We start from the raw sequence: 18,891 nt of genomic DNA, 5'->3' as shown, positions 1-18,891 counted from the left end.
AAGAAAAAAAAAATCAAAATCAGACACTGTTTAAAAAAACTTCAACAAAACTAACCTGCACATAGATTACACTTACTCTCAAACCGCAATGTTATACTTGGGATTTTTATACTCTTCACTATTCATTATCTGCAAATTACAAACAGTAGTTGCAAATGAGTGCTATTGTAAAATTCAAATATGTCCTGGTTTTTAATTTCTAATTACATCAAAACATTCCATTTTCATGAAATATTGCCATCTAAATTTGAAAAACCAAGTATTAGAAATACAGTCTCTGGTGAAGTCCTAAGTGGTGTAAAATATTTGGCACCTTATAATTTCGTTTAAAAACAAAACATCACACAATAATGTCAGTAGAGATCAGTAAGATCTTACATGAAGATTGATTCTAGCTCAGTTGCATTTTTATCATGTCTAAAGAGTAAAATGACTGGTCGTCAGCTATCCAATGCTAAAATAATAATGATTTCAATTTCAAATATAAATACACAAACATGAATAAGACAATTACGCAAAATTATCATTGAGATAACATTTAACAAAGACATTTAACTAAAAGTAGAATGTATTAACCAACCATGTTGCTTATTCAATTGGACCAGCATGCATAACAGACAGGAAATTTGTTAAGAAGCAGCACTTAGAAGATGTAACAATTTTTAAAAATTGTTCTTTGGAAAATGAGCTTACCACAGTATCTACAGAGTCTGGCATGCTCTGTTCCGTATTGAATGATCACATTTGAGAACAAAATGGCACAGTGATGCCCTAAACAGAAAGCTTATAGAATCATAACAATTGTTACTTTATACATCACAGAATGAATCTGTGAATAAAAATAGCAATATAAAAGAATACTCAAGCACACACAGAAAAGAAATGTACATTTTTTGCATTAAAGTATATTCTTTGAATCCCAAATGTAGAATCGAGTACAAAGATGATTTACAAGGATTTCACTTTTAATAATAGGTATGAAAAACAAACAAAAAATGATAACTCCTTATATTATATATTCTCAACAATGTATACTATACAGCAATTAGCAAATTTTGCTTTTTATACTTAGCTGCAGGTATAATACCCACTTAACATGTGAAGGAGAGTTTTAAATATTTATATATTTTACAATACAGGGTCAGGCCATATAATTAAAAAAAACCCAGCATATTATCATCATGTCTTTTCATTACTAAGCATTTCCTTTAACTCAAATTATTTCTCCACATCAGACCTGCTTTTAAAGATGGCAGCATTTTAAAGAGTCCATTATAATACACTAGACTTATGAAATCATATCAATGGTCAGCATCCAAATCAGATTAATTGAAAATGACCCTTTAAAATAAGGTGTGTAAAATCTGGGAAAATTTTATATTACAATAAATATTTTTATAAGGATATTATAAAAATTGGCTAGATGTTTAAGGACTTCTTCAAACTGTTGGGGAAGAAACAGCAGCTAACAGGTAAATAGTAATCGCTAATAATTAGCAAGCAAAGGTGCTTTCCTTGTCATGTTTTGTGTTAACAACATTTAGTAATCTTTATTCCCAATCCTTCCAATCCTCTTCATCCAGCTGAGGGAAAAAAAAACCACAAAGTTTTATAAATAAGCTATAATTACATACTGAAACTGAAGCAAACCACTTTAACCAGACATACAGTAAATATCTAGACATTACAGGCACTTCTCCTCAGTCCATGTATCCATGCAAAAAACAAAATAATAAGAATTCTGGAATCATACATAAATGAATACTTTACATGATCTACATTTGATCATTTTCAAAATCCATTATTCTAGTGAAGGTTACAGTGAGCTAACACTGTTACACGTCAGTAGCAGAGTTAAGAAGGCCCGAACTATTCACAAAGAAGACGTTTACTGCTTTAGCAGACACATACAAATACAGACACCTGCCGAACATAACTAATAAATTCTACTTCAAGCGGATGCCTTCTTTACACGTGCTGCTGCTCTGACAGATACTCTGCTCCCTGTAACCCAGACCACAATAACGGAGTTGTGAAAAATAGATTGATAGATGACTTCAGAAATAAGTAAAATGGGTCAAGACCAAACAAGACTTACTTCTCCAAATGCTTCCATATTTGACAGCGCTAGCTGAACTTCTTCCTCTGTCATATCTAAATCAATGTCCTTTTCCCAGTCCTCACTAATATCTGTACTTGAGCCTGTTTAATAATAAATAAGGAACAGCATGAAACAATGAAATATTTAAGTAAATGTGCTACTGAAGTATCACCACAGATGTTGTAAAATAAATAAATAAATAAATAAAAGTGTAAAACTTTATGTGAGATTTTTCAAAAAGTTGTCTTTGCCAAGTTTGGGAACAACCCCAAAAATGTTTAAAAGGTTGCATGATATGTAAATAAAGGATATTATTTATGCCCAGTCATGACACAAAATGTTTAGTTTAATAAAGGCATTTTGATCCGTAAGTCTAACATAAAAAGATTTAAATAATAAACAATTATTTGGTATTTGGTACACTGTATTAATCCCCAAGGGGAAATTGTCTTTTCGCTTGACCTTTGGAGGTCAGAGTGCAGTTACACTGCAAAAGTGGATCATTACACAGCATTAAGTTCCACTTCACGTTCTGACACTAACTACAACTTTGCCACCCTGTAGCTTTTCCTTAAAATGTCACATTGCATTAAATTAACATATGTTTGTATGTTTTAGTGAAACTAGGCCAATAGACATCCAAATACATATCAATGATATGTGGCACTTAAGAGTTCTCTGACAAACAAACTTAATTTCTTATACGTGGATTAATATCAGTTTATTAAAAAAAAAACAAAAAAAAAACCAACAAATTAGATCATCATCTCTGTTATATTTGTTACTGTGTCTTTCTTAAAATGTGTAATCTGATACTTTTGCTTAATTGAATTCTTAGTTACTGAAATTTCTTTGAATAATGTGCATATTGATGCCTGCTTTTCAAAGGCACCACTCTGTTTAAAAAGAAAAAAGTGGCATTTAGTTTTCTTAAATCTGCACTTTACTGGAGTGCTCTATTCAGGCTACCTGGAGGACTTTAGCTAAACCAAGGACTAGGCTTTGGACTAAATGAATACAACACTGAAAAGCAGTAACAATAATGACTTCAAATGGTCTCAATGTAGACAGTAGAATGAACAGTTCTGTGAAAGAAGTATCTGATACCTCCTAGTTTCCTTTCTTACAAAATTTTGATACCGAAGGTGTTTAGGTTCTCAATCAGAAAAGGACACCTGAATGAACAAATAACACATTTTTAAAATTACTTAATTTGTCTAATGAACAAAGTTATCCAACAACAACTGGCACTGTGTGAATAAGGAACTGTCCCCAAGATAAATCAACCCAATTAAAAGGGACAACTAGAGTAAGCTAATTGAAAAGCGAAATCTCTGCTCAATATAAACCTTAAATATACTGAAATATTTCAATATTTTGCCAACACAAAGATTCAACAAGCTCACAAGGCCAAATCAAAGGGCATCCCCAAATAGATAAGAGAAAATGTTGTTTGAAAGTATATGTCTGGAAAGGACTGCAAAGCCATTCCTAATACTCAGGGACATAACTAAACCACAGAGACAGCCATAATCTGCAAATGAAAAAATTTAAGAGTAGTAGTGAATATTCCTATTCCTAGGAAAGACTGGATTGCCAAAATTAATCAAACAGTGCAGAGCTAAATCCTTTAGTAAGACACATAAGATAAAAAAATCTAAAGAACTGGAGGTTTTTATTGCTTCAGCAAATGTCAGTGTTCATGACTCAACAATCGGCAAGACATTAGACTAAATAGACCTCACTGGAAAAAGGCAAAGCAGAAACCACCGCTAACCCAAAATGGCATAAATTTGCTCATCTATTCTCTGCCAGGAAGCACCTGGATGATCCTTTAATCCAGTGGTTCTCAGCCTTTATTTCTTCAAAGCTCCCAGTCCATATTTAGAATACTGTATGTGATGGCCCACCTACATAGGCAATTAATATTTACCCTTTTGCATTTTTGCTTGCTTGCTTGTTTTTGAACTTACATTTAGTAATAAAAGCATACTTGCCACTAGTAATACAAAATTAACAAGTCATTTCAAAGACAGCATGTATGCTTTTATTAATTAAATACAATTTATTTTTTTACTAGTGCCTGAATTTCTTAATCATAATATAACATGAGTAGGCAACATTTTGATAAATAATGACCAGTATTTACTAAAATACATTATTTGTCACTGCACAAATTTAGCTGCTCACTACTTCCTCAGCCTAAACATTTCTTCTTAAATTAAGCATAAAATGATTAAGTATTTTTGAAGATAAAAAAATCAAAAGTAATATTTAAAACAATGAAATAGTTGCTATAGAATTTTTCCTAACTTCATTACATAAACTCCTTTGTTATCCTCTGGATTCAGGTCTGAAGTGTTTCTATCTGTGATGGCAACATTAAACACTCTTGGAAACGCAAATGTGCTTTCTGTCCACATACAACAATCAAGTCAGCAGAAAAGACAAGGAATTATGTAGGGTGAAGAATTATTCTGCAGAAGGGTGGCCAGAATTGATACCTGTGCAGTTTTAAAAAGTAAGCGAAGCAGCATCTGAAGTCAAGCTACCATCTCCTTCATAAGACTGTCAAATCTTTGCCATCATGTTAAAACACATACATTTTTATGGTAGTGTGGCATGTCACATACTTTAGGGTTGTCACAAGCAACCTGTTCCGATCTAATTAAAAGTCAGCAGTGCCGATGCTCTGTGCTGTACAACTAATGCAAGTGATCTGTAAATCCTAAATTACCATGCATATGTTGGAGTCCATCCAATCTCTTTTCGGACATGGCATGGACACTGGAGAAGCATTTTAATGCCAGGAGTAAATGTAACCCACCTAAAGTATATACAATCCTTAAATGAAACTCACTTTAAAGGAGGTCTTTGAGAAAACTAACAGATATTGTGGGTCTTATGTAACATGGTTCAGATATTGATGAGGTGGGCCATGTTAAATAGATCCTCAGGCTGCATTTTCTCCATAAGGGTGACACCTCTCCTGTAGCCAGAATTTTAGAGATTTGATTCAATAATCACTTGCAATAAATCACCCTGGAACTTTACTCCCCCGATGTGGGCCAAGACTCCCCTGTTCAGAACCAGTGCCCTAGTGTTTTTAGGGAATGTTCTGTGGACAGATGAATCAACAGCTGAACTTTCTGGATGACCATGCTCCCATGTCTGGCATAAAGTAAACAGATCATTCCATAGTAAGAACATTATATAATGAGTGTATCAATGTAAGTGTGTGGGGATGATTTTTTTGCCTCTGGACTTAAATGACTTGCCATAATTAAAGGAAAAAAATAATTCTGCTCTCTCTTTGAAAATTGTTTAGGAGAATGTCCAATGATCCCACCCATATTTAGCTCATACAGCAAAACAATAACCCAAAGCATGATCACAAGTCCATGTAAGAATTGCTACAAAGAGGCAAGATTAAAGTTTTGCATTGATTTAGTCAAAGTTCAGACTTAAGCTCTACAAATATGCTGAGGGAAGACCTGAAATGGGGAGTATGTGCTGGAAAACCCACCAATGTCTCAGAATTAAAGTAGTATGGTAAAGAAGAGGGGGCTATGACTATGAAAGATTGATAATGAATTATGGGAAGGGTTTGGTTGCAATTATTGCAGCTAAAGACAGCAAAATCAGTTATTGAATGTACGGGGGCATTTGTTTATGATTTCAAATAGTGGTGTTTTCTGTAACATTTCTCATTCAATAAATTTCATAAGTGAAAAAATGTGTTATTTGTTAGTTTTGTTAAAGACCTGAAAACATTCAGTATTTAAAAAATGAACTAATATATATAAAAAAAATCACAAAGGGGCAAATACTCTTTCACAGCATTGTATGTGCAAACAACTTAATATAACATTACAACTTTTAAATGTGCACGTAATTTAATATATCTTAATTCACCTGTGTGTAGGAAATGCTATATATAAACTGCTAAACAATTTTCTAGTATGCTAACCATACAATATTTAAAATAATGTTAATTACTCTCCTCTTGTATATACAGTACACCAAATTAACAAAACTCATTCAACTGCTCACTTGTAGTTCTCTACTGATGAAATCAACAGTAACCACTAATGTCTGGTTATTTTCTCATGTAACCATCCTCTGAAACATTTCAGACTTTTGATGAATAGCACTGTTTAACCGCTGATTTGTTGCTTACAATCTTACCCATTTTGGCAGATGCAGGTTTCTTTTGTCTTAATAAGTGAACTTCGGTCAGTGATCAGATCAGTGCCATCTACAGTGCATCCGGAAGTATTGATAGTGCATCACTTTTTCCACATTTTGTTATGTTACAGCCTTATTCCAAAATGGATTAAATTCATTTTTTCCTCAGAATTCTACACACAACACCCCACAATGACAACGTGAAAAAAGTTTACATGAGGTTTTTGCAAATTTATTAAAAATAAAAAAATTGAGAAAGCACATGTACATAAATATTCACAGCCTTTGCTCAATACTTTGTCGAAGCACCTTTGGCAGCAATTACAGCCTCGAGTCTTTTTGAATATGATGCCACAAGCTTGGCACACCTATCCTTGGCCAGTTTCGCCCATTCCTTTTTGCAACACCTCTCGAGCTCCATCAGGTTGGATGGGAAGCGTTGGTGCACAGCCATTTTAAGATCTCTCCAGAGATGTTCAATCAGATTCAACTCTGGGCTCTGGCTGGGCCACTCAAAGACATTCACAGAGTTGTCCTGAAGCCACTCCTTTGATATCTTGGCTATGTGCTTAGGGTCGTTGTCCTGCTGAAAGATGAACCGTCGCCCCAGTCTGAGGTCAAGAGCGCTCTGGAGCAGGTTTTCATCCAGGATGTCTCTGTACATTGCTGTAGTTATCTTTCCCTTTATCCTGACTAGTCTCCCAGTTTCTGCCACTGAAAAACATCCCCACAGCATGATGCTGCCACCACCATGCTTCACTGTAGGGATGGTATTGGCCTGGTGATGAGCGATGCTTGGTTTCCTCCAAACGTGAAGTGACGCCTGGCATTCACACCAAAGAGTTCAATCTTTGTCTCATCAGATCAGAGAATTTTCTTTCTCATGGTCTGAGAGTCCTTCAGGTGCCTTTTGGCAAACTCCAGGCGGGCTGCCATGTGCCTTTTACTAATGAGTGGCTTCCATCTGGCCACTCTACCATACAGGCCTGATTGGTGGATTGCTGCAGAGATGGTTGTCCTTCTGGAAGGTTCTCCTCTCTCCACTGAGGACCTCTGGAGCTCTGACAGAGTGACCATTGGGTTCTTGGTCACCTCCCTGACTAAGGCCCTTCTCCCCCGATTGCTCAGTTTAGATGGCCGGCCAGCTCTAGGAAGAGTCCTGGTGGTTTCGAACTTCTTCCACTTATGGATGATGGAGGCCACTTTGCTCATCAGGACCTTCAAAGCAGCAGAAATGTTTCTGTAACCTTCCCCAGATTTGTGCCTCGAGACAATCCTGTCTCGGAGGTCTACAGACAAATTCCTCTGACTTCATGCTTGTTTTGTGCTCTGACATGAACTGTCATCTGTGGGACCTTATATAGACAGGTGTGTGCCTTTCCAAGTCATGTCCAATCAACTGAATTTACCACAGGTGGACTCCAATTAAGCTGCAGAATCTTCTCAAGGATGATCAGGGGAAACAGGATGCACCTGAGCTCAATTTTGAGCTTCATGGCAAAGGCTGTGAATACTTATGTACATGTGCTTTCTCAATTTTTTTATTTTTAATAAATTTGCAAAAACCTCAAGTAAACTTTTTTCACGTTGTCATTATGGGGTGTTGTGTGTAGAATTCTGAGGAAAAAAATGAATTTAATCCATTTTAGAATAAGGCTGTAACATAACAAAATGTGGAAAAAGTGATGCGCTGTGAATACTTTCCGGATGCACTGTACATGCTCCTATACTGCTCTTGTACTCTGTGCTCATTAATAAAGTCCAAAGTGTCATCTATAGTTACCCCAACCCAGTCAAAAGCATCAGTGTAGAGATGTTCACTTGCACTCACCTACATAAAATAGACTGATGCAGAAAAGACTGGGGGTGTTGGGTAACTTTGCTTTTGGAATTATTCTGCAGAAAAAGCCTACTAAATATATAAGGAAGGGTCTTAGGCTTCAACGGGAAAACTGTCCTGTGAATTAAATATGAAATGTCATCTGCCTCAGGTATCAAAAAAGATTTCTGAATAAACTACAAATAACTCTGTATTGTTAAGATAATTGGTGGCATTACATGGAATGTTAGAATATCCTAAATGTAAGTAGGCAAAAATAGAACCTCACACAAGCAATTTAGTACAATATTAAAAAAAAATGGAATTGTGTTTTTTATTTTATCAATGAAAAGAATGGAAGAAACAAAAATATTTAGTGTTAAATGATTAATATGAAACTGCCACTCAAATATACCACCAGTCTAAATAAGCTTATAGAAATGATTAATTACACTGCACATTAGAAATAATGTCACACTATAAAGGCATGGGAAAAATCATGTTTTGTTTATCAGAAAAGTTTGGAAATGTAGTGGCCTGGGGGCAATAGACTGACTTGCCATTTTCAGAAGGGCAGTGGGCCTCTTTGTTTATTCTGGGTGTTAATGTATATTAGAGTTAGTTTTATGTATTTATTTATCTATTTATTTTTTACATATATTATATATATATATATATATATATATATATATATATATATATATATATATATATATATATAATATATAATATATATATATATATATATATATATATATATATATATATATAAAAATATGGTGAACATTTTTCATCCTGAAACTGAAAGGGGTTGGTTTTCCAAAGTTCTGATTTTGTGGACAAACATTAGGTTATATGCACGGAAATTTGAAATTATGAGTTCAGCATTTGTGGTTTTTAGTGTATGTTTCTCATTGTTAGCCAAGTTAACATGGATGCCAAAACTGCAAAATCATGCAATCGTATAATTTCTCATTTTTGCTAGATAACAATATGCATTTGAAGACTCACTCTCAGCTAGTCAACATGCAATACAGTAATCCCTCCTCCATCGCGGGGGTTGCGTTCCAGAGCCACCCGCGAAATAAGAAAATCCGCGAAGTAGAAACCATATGTTTATATGGTTATTTTTATATTGTCATGCTTGGGTCACAGATTTGCGCAGAAACACAGGAGGTTGTAGAGAGACAGGAACGTTATTCAAACACTGGTCTCTTTTTCAAAAGTTTAAACTGTGCTCCATGACAAGACAGAGATGACAGTTCTGTCTCACAATTAAAAGAATGCAAACATATCTTCCTCTTCAAAGGAAACAGAGAGGAAAGCAAACAAATCAATAGGGCTGTTTGGCTTTTAAGTATGCGAAGCACCGCCGGTACAAAGCTGTTGAAGGCGGCAGCTCACACCCCCTCCGTCAGGAGCAGGGAGAGAGAGAGAGAGAGAGAGAGACAGAGAAAAACAAAGTCAAAAATCAATACGTGCCCTTTGAGCTTTTAAGTATGTGAAGCACCGTGCAGCATGTCGCTTCACGAAGCAGCTGTACACAGAAGGTAGCAATGTGAAGATAATCTTTCAGCATTTTTAGACGAGCGTCCGTATCGTCTAGGTGTGCGAACAGCCCCCCTGCTCACACCCCCTACGTCAGGATCAGAGTTAGTCAGCGCAAGAGAGAGAGAGAGAAAGTAAGTTGGGTAGCTTCTCAGCCATCTGCCAATAGCGTCCCTCGTATGAAATCAACTGGGCAAACCAACTGAGGAAGCATGTACCAGAAATTAAAAGACCCATTGTCCTCAGAAATCCGCGAACCAGCAAAAAATCAGCGATATATATTTAAATATGCTTACATATAAAATCCGCGATAGAGTGAAGCCGCGAAAGGCGAAGCGCGATATAGCGAGGGATCACTGTAGTACCAATCTTCCACATCTTCCACTGTACACAGAACACCAGATACAGGTCTTGGAAAATCAATATACCACTGAAAATGTTTCAATATTTATGTCGGTTTGGCATTTCATGCTTTCTTAGAAAAATGAAAACTTTCAACTTTTAAAACTATAAATAAGAATCATAGGCCTGCAGAGTAGACAAGGATTATTAATCAAAAATAACATAAAAGAAGAAGCTGAAGTGATAAGGTCATCTTACAATTTCATGGTGTTAAGGAGATAAAATATTACAAGTAAGCAGAAGAAAATGAGATGATCTATAACAATTAGACAGGCACAGAAAGAATGATCAACATTTAACATAACGCATTGATATAATCACCCCTACACCTTTTTCACAACAATTTTCCTCATACTATATAATGTTACATAAACCAAAAAGCTTTCTCACAATAATCTTTTGTCTCTTATATGCCTATAGTCGCACAAACTATATTTGGTACACAGAGGCATAGAAATAACAAATTAAAGAATAGACAAAACATTTTAGGTATTAATTGGAAAGGTTACCTTTTTTGCCATTGTTAGATGGGGTTGATTTTCCGCTATCTGAATTTAGTTCAAACACTCTCAAGTCTGTTGGTCCTTCTTCTTTAAGAGTCTCGTTTTTTATGCTCAACTTCTCCACTGCAGTGTCTAACTTTTCACCTCCTTGCAGACTAGACTGTCCAATCAAATCAGACTTATAAGATTCTCCAGACAGCCTTTCTACAGGAGCCTGTGTACTATGAGAATAATCAGCATCCTCTAGGGTGGCTTCTCTTAATTTTTTGGTAATATCCTCTGTTGTGTTATCAGGGACTATACCTAGGATGTCAATTTGTGTTCTTAGGGTAACACTTTCACTGCTGACAGAGGGCGTCATTTCATTCTCCCCTGTAATATTGCTGAAATCCGTGTTGTCACTTGTGGGTGTTTTTGCTGTAACAGAACTAAACAAAGCCAATTCTTCTGGGGTAGATCTTTTTTCGGATGAAGTTAATGATTCATCTGATGGTTTAAAATGAAGCTGAGATGAAGTGTTTCCATACTCATCTATACAAGTACATGAAAAAAGGAATTAAAAGCAAGATGTATACATTTTTCTGCATCACAATACGCTATTTGTTTTAAAATAACACACAGTTATATCAAATATTCAGGTGTCACCTATAATAAAGAAACTTGAAAAAAATTATGTAAACAGTAACAAGAAATTAGTGTAAAATTGCCCTAAGTTACTATATACAGTGGTGTGAAAAACTATTTGCCCCCTTCCTGATTTCTTATTCTTTTGCATGTTTGTCACACAAAATGTTTCTGATCATCAAACACACTTAACCATTAGTCAAATGTAACACAAGTAAACACAAAATGCAGTTTTTAAATGATGGTTTTTATTATTTAGGGAGAAAAAAAAATCCAAACCTACATGGCCCTGTGTGAAAAAGTAATTGCCCCCTTGTTAAAAAAATAACCTAACTGAGTTCAATTTCCGTAGCCACCCCCAGGCCTGATTACTGCCACACCTGTTTCAATCAAGAAATCACTTAAATAGGAGCTGCCTGACACAGAGAAGTAGACCAAAAGCACCTCAAAAGCTAGACATCATGCCAAGATCCAAAGAAATTCAGGAACAAATGAGAACAGAAGTAATTGAGATCTATCAGTCTGGTAAAGGTTATAAAGCCATTTCTAAAGCTTTGGGACTCCAGCGAACCACAGTGAGAGCCATTATCCACAAATGGCAAAAACATGGAACAGTGGTGAACCTTCCCAGGAGTGGCCGGCCGACCAAAATTACCCCAAGAGCGCAGAGACGACTCATCCGAGAGGTCACAAAAGACCCCAGGACAACGTCTAAAGAACTGCAGGCCTCACTTGCCTCAATTAAGGTCAGTGTTCACGACTCCACCATAAGAAAGAGACTGGGCAAAAACGGCCTGCATGGCAGATTTCCAAGACGCAAACCACTGTTAAGTAAAAAGAACATTAGGGCTCGTCTCAATTTTGCTAAGAAACATCTCAATGATTGCCAAGACTTTTGGGAAAATACCTTGTGGACCGATGAGTCAAAAGTTGAACTTTTTGGAAGGCAAATGTCCCGTTACATCTGGCGTAAAAGGAACACAGCATTTCAGAAAAAGAACATCATACCAACAGTAAAATATGGTGGTGGTAGTGTGATGGTCTGGGGTTGTTTTGCTGCTTCAGGACCTGGAAGGCTTATTGTGATAGATGGAACCATGAATTCTACTGTCTACCAAAAAATCCTGAAGGAGAATGTCCGGCCATCTGTTCGTCAACTCAAGCTGAAGCGATCTTGGGTGCTGCAACAGGACAATGACCCAAAACACACCAGCAAATCCACCTCTGAATGGCTGAAGAAAAACAAAATGAAGACTTTGGAGTGGCCTAGTCAAAGTCCTGACCTGAATCCAATTGAGATGCTATGGCATGACCTTAAAAAGGCGGTTCATGCTAGAAAACCCTCAAATAAAGCTGAATTACAACAATTTTGCAAAGATGAGTGGGCCAAAATTCCTCCAGAGCGCTGTAAAAGACTCATTGCAAGTTATCGCAAACGCTTGATTGCAGTTATTGCTGCTAAGGGTGGGCCCAACCAGTTATTAGGTTCAGGGGGCAATTACTTTTTCACACAGGGCCATGTAGGTTTGGATTTTTTTTTCTCCCTAAATAATAAAAACCACCATTTACAAACTGCATTTTGTGTTTACTTGTGTTATATTTGACTAATGGTTAAATGTGTTTGATGATCAGAAACATTTTGTGTGACAAACATGCAAAAGAATAAGAAATCAGGAAGGGGGCAAATAGTTTTTCACACCACTGTATACTGAATATGCTGTTAGTACAAATATCAACAAGGAGCACACAGTGTACACACAAGGAATTAATGTTACTGTGAAATGCAATACATAGTAACAGCAATATTATGATTAAGCTACAAGTCTGAACATTACAACATTAATGTCATAGGTAATTTTTCTTCAGATTTAGTTATTCATATTAACCTACTGGAAAGAGCAACTTTTTAGAATTCTAAAAAATGAATTAAGACATAAATTTGGTACAGAGAAATGTGACACTCAGTTCAGATGAAAAAAACTCATATTTCGCTTTTGCAGAAAATTCTTCATATTGTTTTCATTACTGCACTATTAAAATATAAATCTAAAGGAGATCACCTAATTCTCCATTAAAGAAAAATAATTAAACAAATAATAAAAACGTCAGCATACTGCCTCCAATCATATAACAAATTATTCTGACTACCATTTTAAAAGGAGGCAAAGTACTAAACTATCAGTTAAAGTTAGCAGTCCTGGGAAAGATTAAACATTTTGAAACCTTCTTAATCTAACTCAGGATCAAAAGTCCATTACAGCAACATCAGCGTGGAAGACAGCCTACCCTCACATGCACACATCCCAACACTAACTGCCACATAGGTCCAATTAAAAATTGGCAATTAACTTAACCCACATTTTTGACATGTTGCCGATAAACCAGGGTACCTAGAGATAATCCCACACAGATGAAGAGCCAAACTCCACAGAGAAAAAATATATTCCAGGTTGTAGGATCTGTGAAGCAGCAGGTTACCATTTAGGTAAATAATCTATAAAATGCTCAGATCTTGCTACTCAACACATAACATGGAATTAAACAAGGACAACAATGTTCAAGTAAAATATACTTAATTTGATCAGTTTTACTTTAAAGTTTAAGTAAGGATAATGAGGAAACTAAAGGACTACCTTCTTCTTCTTCCCACCCAAGTTCCTCTGAATGTGAAGTGTTTTCAGCTCTCTGTTTTAAGGCTTTTCTCCTGACTTCTTCCTGTTTGAAAAATATTTAAATGATTTTATACACTTACACTACTTCAGGCCAATTCCAGTAATAATAAGTACATTACCAGGTAGTTACTTTTACTTTTATGCTTCACACTGGTATAGAAGAAATAATATTGTGTTTTTTTATCAGAGTATGGTAATTTAAAGTAACTACAAGACGCTGGAACTAATTGTTCCAGGAATTCTTTTATACTTAATTGTGAAATCATTTTATTTAATTCTTTACAGTCCAGACAATACTTATTCAAATACAGGGTCAAAGAAAGTACTATCAGGAAACCAAACCTAAACATGGTACAAGTACATTCTAGTGCACAGTCATTCATCACATTTACAGTTGCCAACCAAACTAACCTGTGTATATGTAGGATGCAAACAGAAACTGTAGCACCTTCAGAAACTCCATGCATACACCATTGTACCCACTAGTAATCACCATTATCAAAATGCACAACATTCAGCAATTTTATTTCTGGAAATGTGATTAAAGTTAGAACATTCAAACTCATTTAAACTCCTTGCAGATAATTCTGGAATAATGATTTCATCCTTAGATGTTACTTTTGTAAGTGATTTAATACATTTATATACTTGCTGTAGTTTTCTGTGAAGTGCATTATGGTGTTGAATTTTCTATTGTTAATTTACACATTCTGGGACCACTCACCTGGAATAACTGATATACTTTGAAGAAGTAACGCTGCCAAAACTCTACATGGGAAACTGCAGCTGGAACCTACAACAGTTTACAAAGATTAAAGTACTTTACTACTTTGTAAAAACAGATTAAAGGATCATTTAAATACTTATCTACTTAACTTGAAAGGCATTATTGCTTGAGCATATGTCCTTTGTATAAATAAATATAATATTAGCAAACTATTTTACGTTTCTTAATTTGATATTTTAATGCCTTTTTTGAAGCTTGATTAACTGAATTACCTCAAATATAATCCATTTTTATAAAATATTCTTTAATAATCTTTTGTAACAGCATAGCATAATTAGTCCTTCTTAATCTAATTCAGGGTCAAAGTGACAACAGAATACAACAAAACATAAATTATCAGTCACAACCCTGAATAAAATTCAGTTGTATATGAGGATTACCAAGGAGATCAGGTTTGGCTGTACTTTTACAAATGCAAATACAGAATATTTAACAGCTGGTTTAAAATACCTTGACATAATCCTGTTTCATAACAACACTCCAGTACTGTAACCCAACTTGTAACCCAAGCTTTTCAATTAAAAAGTTTTGTGTAGTATTTAAACTCCTGTTCTGATTAAATGAGTGTTTAGTTAAGTTGGATCTCTCTCTCTCACACAAGAAAATGACCAGTGTTAAATTAACACTTAAAAGTGTAAATATGGTAACACTGGTCTCATACACACACTTCTAAGTGTTAATGTAACACTTCTGAATTTTCACTGTATGTTGCAATTAGGCTGACCTAAATTTAAGACACACAAAGTCACATGGAGCAAAGATTTAACTTTCATTCATGTTTAAACAGACTTTTGCACAATTTAATGTACGGTTAATTAAGAAAAAAAATATTGGAAGCTTGTGAAGTTAGTCAGTTAGTCAGTCATTATCCAGCCTGCTATATCCTAACACAGGGTCAAGGGGGTCTGCTGGAGCCAATCCCAGCCAACACAGGGCGCAAGGCAGAAACAAATCCCCGGGCAGGACACTAGCCCAACTCAGGGCACACGCGCACACACACCAAGCACACACTAGGGACAATTTTGGATCACCAATGCACCTAACCTGCATGTCTTTGGACTGTGGGAGGAAACCCGAGCACCGGAGGAAACCCACGCAGACACGGGGAGAACATGCAAACTCCACGCAGGGAGGACCCGGGAAGTGAACCCAGGTCTCCTTACTGCGAGGAAGCAGCGCTACGACTGCGCCATCGTGCCGCCCCTTGTGAAGTTAGTACTTTTGAAAATCTTGTTGACAATAGAACACTTCATGTTCATTTAAAAAGATGGAAAAAGCATGCCTTGCAAATATTGTTCAGGCTTAAACATATGTATAGTCTTATTGCTTACACAATTTAATTATCTTACACAGCATTATTATTTTGTGGCTTTTGAATTACACTATTGCCTACTTTGTTAAGTGATTTATTAAAGCATTCTCTTTGAAAGGCCTAAGGTAAAATAAGGTTTGACTGATTTATTCATCATAAGCTAGCATACAAGAGGCTATGAGAAGAATTTCTTAGAAGCTAGAGGCTAGTTTACACGGAGGAAAATGGAAGTGAAATGTAAACTCGCTGCCATAGTTTCCTATTTCACATATAATAAAATAAAGTTATACTTGCTTTAAACAATGACTGAAAGCCGGTTACCCGCGGGATATGTAATTGCAATGTTGTTTAAGCAAGTCAGCCTCAGATCATTCCCTAAAGCCAATGTCACATTACAAGACTTCTAGTTGGAGGGGATCTTAACCATGATGACTGGAGATGCTGATTTTGTTGCTGAAGCATGTCAAATTATGTGACAGAATGACAACTTTGCAGCAGATTTCCAGATAATTGCGAGCGTTAGCCCCTTTTTCTTACAACCAATAACTTGCTACCTAATGGAGCTAGTGCTGTATGAAGGGCTTACAGGTATGGCAAGTTCAGTCACAATGGAGACTGTTTTCTCTTTTTCCCTTCTGTCACAGTATGTAAGGCACGAGATATCAGACAGATGAGCATCTCTTCTGTTTCCGAGATCCAAAACACCCATGTTCCTTATAAATAGTCAATGCACTGGCTGTCAGCTCTCATGCAAACAAGCCAACCCTTATGAATTAAGACAAAATCAAACCTATTTCATTTTGTCAGGGAAAGTTGCAGACTATCAGGAATGAGTACCTGGGTGTGTCAGACTATATAACTGGTGGTCACAGGAACGCACCGCGACAGCCTCCAACTTGCTAAGATTATGTAAATGAAGTTTATGGCTGAAAAATTGCTGGAAAAGGCGTGTAATGTGACATGAAGTTCAACCCATTCCGACATCACATTACACCTTACCTAATCCACAATACCAAATAAGCTTGTTACTTAATGCAAACTGCACCTATTCAAGGATTAGCAAACCTCTGAATTTTGATACTTTTTTCTCTAACAGCACTAATTACTTCCTCCGGCCAATCCCAAAAGAAAAGTGTAAGTCTATTGAGTACTACTCTCTGGATGCTAGCTTGACACTACTCCTACTACAAAATTAACACTTAACACCAACACAGTTTGAAGCCATTAGCCTCCATAAATATAAATGCCTTTATTTGTCATGATATGATTTTATATTTGTGTTTAGACTAGAAGTATGACAAAAAGTATTTAGGCATTTAAAGAAAATCCTTTGAAAAGGAATCCTGATAATTTGTCAAAAGCGTTGACAATTTTCACAATATTACTGGCAGAAGTGTTTTTCCTATTTTAAAAATATATATTCTATATAAAGTAAAAATAATCACAAAGATTGGCAAAAGTAAAGGGGAAAAACTTCGAAAGGACAACTAATAAGAAAAATAACTAGTTAAAAAAACATTTTTATCTAATCAAAAAGTGACTAATAATCAACAGGAACAACCATGCAGCAGATGTACTTGAGCATGTGAGGATGTCAAATGATATGGGAGTATGCGCTGATTACAGCATGTTGTCACACCCACCACACAGCGATCCACCCAGATTGAGATCCAAGTGTAGCTGTGCAACGGGTGACAACTCAGCACCATACTGAACAGTGTTAGGTTTTTTACAGTGGCTGAGTGTCAATCCTGCCACCAACCCCCAAGATTTCCCTGTAAATTGGAGGACCTGCTTGCCTGGCTGGATGCAGATTAACGTCATACCCAGGATGGAGCAATTGCAGCTTAAGGGCCTTGCTCATGGTAGCTACATATTTTTTTGCAGATCAGTTTGTCAATGAAAATCACATTCATGACTTCATTATGATGTCAATCTCCAATTAAAAGTAGAGAAAAAATAATCAATGCCAACTTAGTACCTTTAAGTACTATTTAAAACACTTTTCAAAGATATGTAAATCTGTTTGATATTGTAATAATATTGTCTAATAAAACCTTTAAAATCTTTGGAAGTTTTAGGGTTGCTATAATAATTATTAAATTATAAATTGGAGCACCTATTATGCATTTCCAAAATGTACATATCCCATTTTCTTTGTAATATCACACAATTTGACAAATAAAACCCCTGTGTAATTTTATTACATACCAGAACTGGATAAGCCAAACGACAAAATTGGTTTTATTTCACTCTCATACCAACAGATATCCATTTCACATATCCATTCAAGTTTACAAGAATGCATATTCCAATTCCATTCAATTCTGAATTAATCATAAATGAAGGTAAGGATTAGTCTCTAAATAAAATGGGAACTGACTTGAGAAAACCATGCTTTTCTCATCAAAAATTATATAATGGGAGATAAAATATTTTATGCGTCAATGAGCAAAAACTGCTAAAGCTAACAAAAATTCTGTAGTTTAATTTATTGAAAAAGTTTTGTTCTTAATTATAAAATATGATGCATTTACTATGTTGACAAATATCTGACACAAACCACTTTTGGAAAAACTTGGATATTTCTGCTAGTGTAAAATAAAATGTAGGTAATTTACGGATGTTTTTCTTTATCCAAAGTCAAAGCATCATTAAAAAGTACCATTTTCGTGTATAGTGCTCTGATGGAGGAACTGTTAACTAGGAGATCAGAAATTTCTCCTTTCTTTTGTTCCAAGTTAAATTCTTGCAGCCAGGCATCAAACACCTCTGCTGGACCTAAAGAGATAAAAGTAGAAAAGAACATGGGAAGGGTAACAGTGTTCTTAGACAGGACTGTTAACAATTCCCAGAAAAACTATTCTAAATGCACATTCTGACGATATTTAAAATAGAAGGATCTTTTAGCAATTATAATTAGTATTATTTCTCT

The 18,891-nt window shown here is 35.6% G+C and overlaps 2 protein-coding genes across 2 annotated transcripts in view; both read right to left on the bottom strand.

Annotated features, from left to right (window-relative positions):
* LOC127525858 (uncharacterized) overlaps positions 1-18,891 on the bottom strand; it is a 485,542-nt gene that overhangs the window by 136,224 nt on the left and 330,427 nt on the right. The gene's annotated exons all lie outside the window — the stretch shown is intronic.
* The window catches only part of bsdc1 (BSD domain containing 1), a 40,245-nt gene continuing 21,684 nt past the window's right edge, over positions 331-18,891 (bottom strand). Inside the window, exons 6-11 of the mRNA XM_028818648.2 lie at positions 18,622-18,737; positions 14,582-14,650; positions 13,819-13,900; positions 10,568-11,092; positions 2,099-2,202; positions 331-1,583 (exon numbers count right to left, since the gene is read on the bottom strand). Of these exons, the coding sequence (XP_028674481.1) occupies positions 1,551-1,583; positions 2,099-2,202; positions 10,568-11,092; positions 13,819-13,900; positions 14,582-14,650; positions 18,622-18,737 (929 nt within the window). The 3' untranslated portion in view covers positions 331-1,550. The remainder of the gene's footprint in view (positions 1,584-2,098; positions 2,203-10,567; positions 11,093-13,818; positions 13,901-14,581; positions 14,651-18,621; positions 18,738-18,891) is intronic.

The sequence above is a fragment of the Erpetoichthys calabaricus genome, chromosome 14 (genome assembly GCF_900747795.2).
Source record: "Erpetoichthys calabaricus chromosome 14, fErpCal1.3, whole genome shotgun sequence".
Lineage (NCBI taxonomy): Eukaryota > Metazoa > Chordata > Cladistia > Polypteriformes > Polypteridae > Erpetoichthys > Erpetoichthys calabaricus.
This window is presented reverse-complemented; position numbering and strand designations above follow the sequence as displayed.